This window comes from Parus major, chromosome 23, assembly GCF_001522545.3.
Source record: "Parus major isolate Abel chromosome 23, Parus_major1.1, whole genome shotgun sequence".
Taxonomy (NCBI): domain Eukaryota; kingdom Metazoa; phylum Chordata; class Aves; order Passeriformes; family Paridae; genus Parus; species Parus major.
In genome coordinates, this window is record NC_031791.1 from 1,334,588 (window position 1) to 1,346,012 (window position 11,425).

Consider the following 11,425-nt stretch of genomic DNA (forward strand, 5'->3'; position numbering starts at 1 on the left):
AGGTCTGGCTGTTTGTCCCTGCTATCTTTGAGATAATTAAAGAAACATCTTGTCTTTCAGAGCTGGTTTTGGGGTCAGGCTGACACATTCAGCCTGGGGGAGCAGGAAATGTCAGTGATAAGCCATTCCTGTATTTGTGCAGGAACTGCTCCACTGAAACAAACTGAGTCATTTGGAGGCCGAGCAGGATCACCAGGGTATTTTTAAAATCAACGGGACAAATACCCCAGACACCACAAAGTCCAGCTTGCAAAGTTCTGTGTTTCACTGTCCAGCTTTAGAGCCCTGGGCTGGTTTCCTCTCCTGCAGTGGAAGGAAAGATGTTCCCAGAGCTGTGCTAACCCCAACGCAGACAGAGGCCCTGGAGTTCCTGCCACGTCCTGATGACACAGCACAGACTGAATCCTGAGGTTCTGTCTCAATCTTTTATCATCACCACCCAAGATTCCCTCAACAGGAGCTACTTCATTCCTTCAAATCATGATTTTTAAACCCTCTTCCTTTTCAAAGCTCTCAATGTAACATTTGTGGCTCCTAAGCATGTGACACTGCATTGACCTCAGTTACTCATGGGCAGACTGGGATATTTTAGCTGCCTCCAGGATCCTGCTGTGCCCACCCTTCATGCCCTGCAGCCCTCCAGGTTACAGACCCAGCTCCAGAGGCAGAGCCCCCAGACACTGCTGGAACAGGGCAGTGTTTCCAAACCCACCCTGCTCGTGGTGACACAGCCTCGGTGACCTCAGCTGCACTGCACATCTCAGAACCTGTACTCAGCACGGGCAGGGGTTTCTGCTGTGCCAGTGTCTGCTCTGCCTGGATTATTCCACTTCCTCTGACTGCAACAAATCCCAGCTTTCCTCATGTTCCCAGGGAGCTGCGTTACCCAAATCCTCCTCAGCTCCTCACCACGCTTCTGCTGCCACGGTGACAGCACCTCAGAGATTTCCCCAGCCACCTTTATTTTTCACTCAGCACCTCCACTTGCTCTCACAGCAAACATTAATCCAGCCCAGGGAAGCAGCTCCATCTGTGCTGGCACTGCCACAACCAGCAAGTCCCAGTGAAGACAAAGCCTCCAGAGCTTCATTAGCCCCAAATTAAGACACTTCCAGCTGTGGCTGAGCCGGATCTCACCGCACACATGCTCCTGCCCGGGTGTTTCAGTGGAGCTGCTCAGCGTGGATGCTGCAGGAAGTCTGCAGCACGGATGACTCATTTGTTAAATCAATAGTGAACCATTGCCCCAGTTTTATTTCACAGTGACGAGTTTCCGGCCGTGGGTGACTTTCAGTAAACCCAAGATGTTTACTTTTTGTAGCTCCAAGAGCCTCATGACACACTTGAAACTCGTTGGACGTTTCCACCTGAGCCAAACATTAACCAGATTGTTAATCTAAGTTTCCTCATGAGGGAAACGTGCGAGTTTGTGTTTTCTTTAAAACTGCATGAAAGCGCTGGGTATACAGTAATGTTTAGAATATCTTTTATTCTGCCTGGTGTTCATCAAATAAAGCTTGGGATAGTCACAGCAGTGAGCTTCAGGAACTAAGCAGACATTTGAACCTCTGCAGGGTAAATAGAGAAGAGGCTCAAGAACCAACAAAACTACACACTTTAATTGTTTAAATCTCCTTATAAGCATATTGATATAAGCTTTAGACATTAATCAAGTTGGTGTCCAGCAGCACCTGAGTTACATCCAGAGTTACAGAGTTACAGCTGAGTTACAGCTCCAGAACACGAGTTCCCTCCTCTGCGCTGCTGGAGCTCGTGAGTGTGAGATCACATCCACCACTGCATTGTGCGCTGGTGTGTGGGGTGTGCACAGCACTAGGAGTAAAAACACCCCCGACACCGACAGATCAGTTATCCAAACCCCGAGCCTGGGGGTTTAAAGAGCTTGTGCTGAAGCAGCTTTGTCACAGCTGAGTGCCCCACTCTGGAAAACAAACACATGCAGGCACCACTCCCTGTTTTCTGCCTCAACAGCTCCCCTTTGGAACCCACAGCGGCTCTGAGTCACAGAACCCTGCAGGAACCTTCAACCCATTTAAATCAGTGTCCCTCGTTCACATCCTGGCAGCAGGGAAACCATTTTTACCTGAACCCTCCTCCCTCCACAAGAGCAGCAGAGGTTTCTGCAGCAGGCCAGGGCACAGGAGAGGCTCTGGGACAAGCCCTGTTTGTTCTCAGGAGCTGTGCTAGACACAGCAATAAATCTGAGGGGTTTTCTGAGCATTTTCTCTAAGGGTGCAGTAGAGTCACTCACGGGGTCTCTCTGAGTCACACCTTATCAAGGTGAGCCCCATCTGCACCACCCAGTTTTCAAATTCAGCCCCAGCAAACACAACATTCAGAGAAAGGAGCAAATCCCTGAGTTCCCACAGAGCACAGACACCTTTCCTGCGTGTCTGAGTGTCCCATCACATGCCCTGTGTCCTAGCACAGCCCAGAGCTCTTCACTCTGCTCTGGAGACACAGACACCACTGCTGAGCAACACCAGGCTCACAGTCCCTTTCCCCAGTGCCTGCACAGCGTTTCTTCCACCCCATGGGGGTGTTCCCAAAGCAGGGTTATTCCAGGCTGGATTAACAGCAGCTGATGCCAGGGGTAAAAATCCAAGCTGACCAAAAAGCCTTTACATTACAGGAATCGGCTGTAATAGTTGTCCTTTAGCCTGGCAGGAGAATTTTTGCTATAAATCAGAGTCAAAATAAAAGCTTCTAACCATGCTGCAATAATAAGATTTCTTTCCTATAACACACACTAACTGTGACACAACAGTTCCCTCTGCAGACAGAGGAAACTTAGATCCATATTTCACAGGATGCTGCTGGGTGTGAGGCTGAGTCAGAGCAGGGAATATTTTGGGGCTGGGTGCTGCTGTTGGAACTCAGGACCTGTATAAAGAACCTTTCTGATTCTCACCTGCTCTTTACAGTCTCATACAAATTTCTCAGTTCCTGGGAACGGGAATGGAAGAATGATTTTTTTGAGACAGCTGAGGGCCCATCATCTCCTGTGCTTACAGCAGAGCCCGTGATGCCTCTCATCCTTATCGTGATGACCTCGAAAGGGTCAGGCAGGTCCCTGCAGAGCCAAGGAACCCCTTTTTCCCGGCCGGGGCCAGGGGGAAGCGCTGAGTTCCCAGCTCTGCCTCTTTCTCAAGCTTTCCCCGGCCGCTGCCCGGGTTTCCCTGGAGAGGGCAGCCGAGCACCGCTGAGCCCCGAGCCGCAAACGGTGGCCAAGGGGGAAGGAGGCAAAGCAGGATTTTGGAGAGGACGGGATGTAACTGCTCGTGATCCCACCGAATGAGGCAACTGGGAGGGAAAGTTGAGTTCCCAGCCGGAAAAGCGAGTTGCTGGTGCTGGGATGGGGCTGTGGGGTCGCTCTGGGGGTGGCAGAGCCAGGTAAGGAACATCCAAGAGCTAAAGATCACTTTCCTCAGCTTCGGGACAAAAAGGACCTCCAGGTATTCCTTCACTTCCAAGGCTCCCCACTACAGCCCGTATGGCCTGCATCCAACCACAATGTGGCCAATTCCTCTGGGGTTTGGGGCGAATTTGCCTCTCCCCGGTTGTCCCTGGTGTCCCTCGGCAGCTGTCCCCGCTTGCCAGCACAACCCAGCCCCAGGCAGCTGCTGCCCAGCCGAGGGGGAAGTGGTCACTGGGGGAAGGATGGATGAGAGCAGGTACAGCAGCGACCACAACCTCTGCAGCCCCCGGCCCTTCCTGACCACAGAGATTGTGTAACTGAAGACCTTAAGCCATTTCCCTTCCACCTGCAGAGAGAAAATCACCTCGTTCCTGTGCACAGAGGAATTCAGGGACTCAGGTGAGGTTTGTGCTGCTCGAGGAGCTGCAGGCACGCACAGCAGATTTCTGAGCTTGCCCTTAGACCTGCACACAGCCGGGTGCATCCAGATTTTTCCACGTCTGCCTCCTAGCTTTTTTCCTCCCCATACTTTTCCATGCTCCCAGAGAAATCAGGAGGAGAACCTGAATGTCTCTTGCCTCAAACTCTGCAGTTACACGGAGAAATGATAGGGACTGGGAGGATTGTTTCAGCGAGCCAGAGGGTTTGGGTGGTTGTAGATGTGGCACGAGCAGGCAGCAGAACACAACACCCAGAGGAGAAGGGAGGAAGGAAAGAAAACCCGACACACGTTCTCCAAAAGAGTGTGACAGAGAACAAGGAAGCAGAGGAAGGATTCACACTGATGGATTTTCAACCCAGGGGAATAAACCAGAATGGTTCAACAAACCCAGGCGAAACCAGAAGTGCTGTGAGAGGAGAGGGAAGCAGGCGCTGTCCACAGCTGCACCAACTGCCCTGAGAGCCGGAGGGATGGGAAGCCCCTGAACAACCGTGGGGAGGTGAGTGGTTTGTGTTTGCTGACCCACAGCATCCTGCAGCCCTTTTTTCACACTGGATCACACTGAGAGCCCTCGGTGCTGCCATGCACAAGGCAGGCTGGGGAGACTCTGCTGCACGGGGAGATTCCCAGGAATGACCATCAGCTATTCGGGATAAACTGCAATGTTTAACAGAGGGTGGGAAATCGGTTTTTAGGATGGATTCTTTCTTAAGGAGAAGGTGAAAGGTAAGTGCTCCACAGCAGGCTGTGGGTTAACTCTTTACAGCTGATTTTGGGGGTTAATGTTGGATCAGTTCATCAGGAGCTGACAGGACAAGGGTTATGGGTTCCAAGGAATTCTTCCCTGTGAGGGTGGGGAGGCCCTGGCACAGGTTGCCCAGAGCAGCTGTGGCTGTCCCGTTCCTGGAAGTGCCTAAAGCCAGGCTGGATGAGGTTTGATGGGATGATGGCACTGGATGGGCTTTAAGGTCCCTTCCAACCCAAAGCATTCCCAGATTCTCTGTGTCAGAGGTACTCCCAAATGTCTCACAAGGATGTGATGCTGAGTTCAGAGTTTGTGATGGTTTTGGTGCAGTGTTTGGTGCTCTGTTTTTCCCCTCCTTTGTACCCAAACTGGCACTTGCAGCTGCTCTGCACCCACCCCATCCTGGTCACTCATGGGCTCTGATAATAAATAATCAAATCATCCTCAGTGTGACATTTGAGGCAGACAGGTCCTACATCAGGGAGGGAATTCCTCTCGGTGTTATTTAACGTGGTCAGCAGGACAAACTGTGAACAGCTAATTCCAAAATAATGGAAAAACTTCTGCAACTAAACTAAGAAATCACACATAAACTAAAATGTTTGTAAAGCAAAAGATACTTCGCTTCTTCAGCAAGTGAAATTTGCAAGCATTAGTGAAAATTTTTGCATAAATCACCACACTTGTTCATAGTAGGTGATCATTTAAGACATTTTATTATATCATAAAGCTTAACGCTCTCAGATATTCTGAACATGAAATATTCAAGAGCAGCGCTTTTCAGAGTGCTGCAGGCACAATGCACTGGCTGATTGCAGCAGGAAAATTTAATTTTACATTATCTAAGCAACTGGTAGGTAACTTTTTAATCAGCAGGGTGCTGTGATGGCTGTGTGAATGCAGAGCCCATCCCAATGGAAGCAGGAATGGCGCTGCTGCGTGCGAGGCACCGCCAGCCCGACAGCTGGAATCAATCGCAGCGAGGCACTGAGAAGGAAAAGGACTTTTTCGTTTGTAAATTTAATTTCCCCCGGAGCCAGTTGGAGTTATTAGGCTGGAGTGAGTGGGCTCGAAGCAGATCTAATGGGAGGGGAGGTTTCTCTGCTGCTCTGGGCACTTTACAATCACTGAGGCTGTATCAGGATTGCATTCCCAAGTATTTTATCTGGATTCTGTTCCTAATAACTCCTCATTCATTCACTGTGTTGTTTCCTGGGGCTCTGCTCTTGTTGCTGGGGGGGTTCTCTATTGCAAGGACATTATTTTGGTAAAATATTCCCTAGCCTGGGCCTTCCTGCTGGCAGGAGATGCCATGCTGTGATCAGAGAGTTAATCCTGTGCCGAAGCCCAGGGAATCTCGGCTCAGCTGCTGCACTTCCAGGGAACCAGGCCCTCTGTGCCACAGCCCCTGGATCTAAAGGAGAGCCAGAAGCCACTTGGCTCTTTCTTGTTGAGCTGAGCCCATGGGGCTGAGACTCCCTGGGCTTGCCAGGCTGGTTGTGGGGATGCACGGCCATGCCTGGGGCTGGAATTCCCAGGCTGGAATTCCCAGGGAGGTGGAGATGTTTCCACCCTGGAAGCAGGACTTGTCCCATGGAGGATGCTGCAGGTCAGCTCTCCCCCAGGAACCAGATATGGGCTGGCATTTTCCCCAGGAGCTAAGCCAGGCACGAGCAGAGGGCATGGACAAACTAATCTAGGGACTCATCCAACAAGAGGAAAATGTCCTCTGGGCAGGAAAAAGCAGCTTTGTGGCCAAAAAAGCAAAAAAAAAAATGAGGGACAGGCAGGGCAAGGAGAAGAGCTGTTGGATCTGCCTGTGTTTTCATGCTCATGCAGACCTTTTGCTGGAGCAAAACCCTGTGCTCTCCCTCATGGACACAGGAGCTGCAAGGAGGGTCTGGGGGAGCAAAGAGATCTGTCCTTGTCATTCAGCCTGAGACACAAGTGACGTGGGAAAGGAAGATCAGGGCTGCCTGATTGCTGTGAGCCCCACACAGGACTTTGAACTTGAGGCTTAGCTGAGTTGTTTCAACTTAGTGGAGAGAGCTGGGCCAGGACAGGCAGCACAGGAGTTATTTTAACATTATAGGCACATTTTCTCCCCAAGCAGCATAATATCAGGGATGGCATTTTGCTGCCTTCACTCCCTTGCCTGGTGTTCAGTGGTTTCCAGGCTCCTAAGGATGTTTGTTGGATATTGCACAGCTGCAGGTTTGAGGATTTATGATGATCCTGGGAATGCTAGCTGCAGGTAATGGATACCAAGGTGATGCTGGAGACTGCTTAATGAAGAGATGTCTTGGTTTGGATGCTGGGGTTTGGCTGGAAAAGTTTGGAGACTCGAGGCAGTTGCTGCTCTAGTGGTCCCTGGTGAGCTCTGCTATATGAAAAGTCCATCTGTCTGCTAAATCCATCTCTCTCCAGAGGGAGGGATGTTGTCAGGTTTAATAACAGCAGCTGGTAATTCCTGCTGCCTGCGTGGTGTTCCTGTAAAGGGCTGCAGGAAACGAGAGCGCTGATATCTGAGGGCAACGTCCTGGTCCTGTGCTGTTGCCCATGCAACAGCCTGATGTAAGAGGAGGGCAGCTTGCTGCAACACTCAGCCACACCTCAGCACAAAATCCAGGATCCTCCAGCCTGGAATGCCAAGAAATCCCAATGAGAATTGCCCTGCTCTGCCTGTAACCTGCACTGAACTCCCTGCAGCCATCAATGTCCTCACCCTGACAGGCAGCAGGAGTCAAATGTGGGGCTGGGGCTCTTCTCTGTCACCTCCTGGGCAGCCTCTCAGGGCATTTTGCAACTCCTGAAACACAGGAAGGGTGATGAGTGTCGGGGGAAATCAGTGGGGAAGGAAGTCCCCAAGGCAGCTATAAAACATGTCACTGCTGGGATGACAGAGGTTTGTTGGGCAGTGCTGGCTGCTGTCACCTGAATGTCACACAGCAGGCAGGGGAGGCACAGCTGGAGGGGGACAGGTGGCTGGAACCCCTGCTCTGTGCCTGTCACTCACCCTGGCTGTGGCTCGTGGCTTTGGGACATTTCCCTTTCACCAGAGAGGGAGGGCAGGGAGGGACCGTGACTTGTTTGTTCTGGGGGAAGGGAACTCTGTCACCTCACTGCTCTCCTCCAGCACAGGCAACTCTTGATCCCATTGCCTGGATGAGGGATCCTGGAAGCTTTTGGGAAGGGGGGTCCTGTTCCATGAGCTTGGGCACAGCATTTTTGCTGTAATTCAGGCAGGTTTGGGGTATCCCAGAGCTGCCTTTTCACCTGCTCTCTAACCTTGTCCCCTGAAACCCAAGGCAGCACAACTTGGTTTAAACACCAATGCAATCCACAAAAAGAATGGGAGAAAATAACACCTGAAAGATGAGTTATGAAGATGAAGGGGGTTAAATGCATTGAGCTGTAGAGAAAAACCCAATTCTTGCTGCAGGGTGCACTGAACAGCACAGCATCTGCCCTATGGAAAATCAGGCCTTTCCCTCCATCACACCTCTGCTAATGCTAAAAGTACTGATGAAATTATCCTAATCCTGGATTATTATTACTATTAGGACAGGGGTTCTTAGGCTCAGGTGGTCTCAGTCCTGCATGTCCCCATTTGTACACCAATATCGATCTCCAATTAATCTCTAATAAAATCTATTAATCACTCTGACTGTGGCACATGGAGGATGGAGGAGTAAACACATCTGCAGTGAGCTTTGTAAAGCTCCAATGGGCAAGCTTAAATATAAGTGGTCATGTTGTTTTATATGTTCAAACAGCTTTGATGAGGAGTAAATCCTTCAGAGTGCACTTGGTGTTCCAGGATGAGCTGCATCGAGTCCCTGGCAGGGAAATATCTCCCATCCTTCTCCATCCAAACCATCTCCCAGGGCAGCTTCAGTGGGACAGGCTGTTCTGTCTCTGCCCACAGCACTCCCCATGAGCAGTCCCTTCCCGTGCTGCTGGCCCTGAGCAGTGAATCCTGGAGGAGTGATAAGAGCTGCCTCAGGATTTGTACAATTCTCACCGTTGCTGCTTCCCTCTCGTGGTGAGGAACCAGTCTGGGAGATTGAGGCTGTGGGAAATGTGCCAGACAGCCAGTGGGACAAAGCCTGGAGCTCAGCTGGGAAAGCATGGAAGTTGGCTCCAGCATTTGGGCTGTGGACCTGAAAGCAGCTCTGTGTAGGCTGATTTCATTTTGCTTGCTTCCCTCTAAAGAGATGGAAGTGTCTGGGTTGAATTTTTTGCTTGTTAAGACCTCTTCACCTCCACCTTTTTCAGAGCATCTGAAGAAGTGCAGGAGGCAGCAGAAGGCTCTCTGTGAGCTGCCAGCTCCAGGTAACACCATGGATACCTGCAGGATACCTGCAAACACCTCCAAGTGCAGCGGGAACACCATGGAGTGCTTCATGGTGCTCAGCACACAGGCACAGAAGATAAGCATTGGCATCCTGTGCGGCCTCTTTGGGACAATGTGCGTTTTTGAGAACTCCTTGGTGCTCTACCTGATCTTCTCTTCCCCCAGCACCAGGAAAAAGCCTTCCTACCTCTTCATAGGCAGCCTGGCCCTGGCTGACATCCTGGCCAGCATCATCTTTGTCTGCAGCTTCGTGAACTTCCACGTGTTCAACGAGGCTGGTTTTTCCAAGGAGGTGTTCCTGCTGCAGCTGGGAGGGGTGAACACGTCCTTCTCCGCCTCTCTCTGCAGCCTGCTGCTCACAGCCCTGGACCGCTACATCTCCATCAGCCGGCCCTCGGAATACAAGCTCCTGATGACCAGGAAAAGGGCCTGGACAGCCCTGGCGGTGCTCTGGGTGACCTGTGCCACCATTGCTTGCCTGCCCCTGCTGGGCTGGAACTGCTGCGCGCTGGATTCCGCCTGCTCCGAGCTGTTCCCCTTCGTGGATGACAATTACCTGGCGGGCTGGATCTGCTTCGTCGTGGTCCTGCTGGGCTGCATCGTCTACGCCTATGTCCACGTGCTCTGGAGGGCTCGCCAGCACGTGGCCTACATGGAGAAGCACCAGGCACAGGTAGGGAAGCAAAACACCCGGATGAGGATGGACGTGATGCTGGCCAAGACCCTGGTGATGGTGCTGGCTGTCCTCACGCTCTGCTGGTCGCCCGTGCTGGTGCTCATGATCTACAGCGTCTTCGCCAGGCTGAGCGACCACCTGCGCAAGGTGTTCGCCTTCTGCAGCACCCTCTGCCTGCTCAACTCCATGGTGAACCCCATCATTTACGCCCTGCGGAGCAAGGAGCTGTTCTCCTCGCTGAGGAGGGTGTTCTCCCACTTCAGGAGGCAGCTGAAGGCGGCTGAGGAGAGCCCAGAAGCTGAGAGCACCCACAAATCATCCGTGATAGAGACCGTCTGCGAGGACACGCGCGCGATGTAGGGAGGCAGCGGTGGGAAATGCACACCCTCAGGCTGGAAGGAACTGCCTGGATCACTTTTCATGTTCTTTTCACTTCTGGTGGCAGTTGAGGGATCAGCTGTGATATGGAGACAGCTCCTGCTGATGTCACCCTTTGACGCTGGGACATAAAGTGCACAGACTTTGCTTCAGGCCCAGGCTGGGATTGTTGGGGTGTCCTGTGCAGGGCCAGGAGTTGGACTGGATGATCCTTGGGATGTCCCTTCCAGCTCAGGATATTCCATGATTCTGTGATAATGTCCCACCAGGGAAGGTTCAGCTTGCAGGAATTTCATCATGGAAAAGGTGGTCAGGCTGTGGAAGGGGCTGCCCAGGGAGGTCTGGAGTCCCCATCCCTGCAGGTGTCACCTGCACGTGGCACTCAGTGCTCTGGGCTGGTGACAAAGTCGGACTGGGCACAGCTTGGACTCGATGGTCTGGGAGGGCTTTTCCAACCTCAGAGGAACGTTCTCACTGTGCCTTAAGGATTTGGCCAGATCTGGGGCAGACAGGAACTTGCAGGCAGCACATTTCTTCCAGCAGAATTCAGGAGAACTGATCTAACCACACACGTGTTCCTTGGATGTTATGTGATTAAACATATAAGCCATTTTTCCAGGTTCTTCTTCCCTTTCTTTCCTGGTGTACAAAGTCCCCCAGGTGACAAGTTTAAGCCCAAACTGGGGCAGATACTTTGAGCCTGAGGAACTTGATTGGAGATGATTTTTTGCAAATTACGCAAAAGCAGCACTTTTAGCTGAATGGACAACGAAGTGGGACAGGGCCCTTCACCAGTGACCTGGAGCAGCAGCTTGGCTCCTGCCAGCTCCCAAAACACCTCTAACACGGATGAGCCTGGCCAGGGCACGGCCACGAGGCCCTTGCACTCTGCCCTTTGTCCCAGAGGATGCACCCAGCACCGGGAGGCTTTGGGAGCCCTGCCAGGCCTGTCTTGGCTGCACAGGAGGGTCAGGAGGAGACTGAGGGGAGACTTAACGAAGTCTGCAGGGCATTGAAGGGGCAGCTCCAATCTCTGTGACCACGGACAGGATCTATGGGAATGGCTGGAGCTGTTGCCAGGGGGGTTTAGGTTGGATTTAGGGAAAGGTTTTTCTCCCAGAGGGTGCTGGGCACTGCCCAGGCTGTCCCCAAAGCCACCCCAAGGCTGTCAGAGCTGCAGGAGGGTTTGGACAACGCTGCCAGGGATGCACAGGGTGGCATTGTTGGGGTTGGGTTATCCCCAATGGTCCCCCATCCCCTCCCAGACCATTCCCCAATTCCTGGGTTATCCCCAATGATCCCACATCCCCTCCCAGACCATTCCCCAATTCCTGGGTTATCCCCAATGATCCCACATCCCCTCCCAGACCATTCCCCAATTCCTGGAG

The 11,425-nt window shown here is 52.1% G+C and overlaps 1 protein-coding gene and 1 long non-coding RNA gene across 3 annotated transcripts in view; one reads left to right on the forward strand and one right to left on the reverse strand.

Annotated features, from left to right (window-relative positions):
- The first annotated feature begins 2,993 nt into the window (after window positions 1-2,993).
- Window positions 2,994-10,651, forward strand: CNR2 (cannabinoid receptor 2). 2 transcript variants are annotated; one of them, XM_033519591.1, is made up of 3 exons: window positions 2,994-3,838; window positions 4,241-4,380; window positions 8,905-10,651. In XM_033519591.1, the coding sequence occupies exon 3, from the start codon at window positions 8,970-8,972 to the stop codon at window positions 10,017-10,019; it is 1,050 nt and encodes a 349-aa protein (XP_033375482.1). In that variant the 5' UTR covers window positions 2,994-3,838; window positions 4,241-4,380; window positions 8,905-8,969; the 3' UTR covers window positions 10,020-10,651. The 2 variants fall into 2 exon arrangements, with proteins under 2 accessions (XP_033375482.1, XP_018864427.1); XM_019008882.2 differs by having other exon boundaries at window positions 2,994-4,380.
- The window catches only part of LOC107214206, a 6,941-nt gene continuing 835 nt past the window's right edge, over window positions 5,320-11,425 (reverse strand). The window contains exon 2 of the long non-coding RNA XR_001524904.2: window positions 5,320-7,435. This is a non-coding gene — a long non-coding RNA (uncharacterized LOC107214206). The remainder of the gene's footprint in view (window positions 7,436-11,425) is intronic.

Coding starts and splice junctions, on each gene's coding strand:
- CNR2 (XM_019008882.2), top strand. CDS start 8,970: ATGGATACCTGCAGGATACCTGCAAACACCTCCAAGTGCAGCGGGAAC.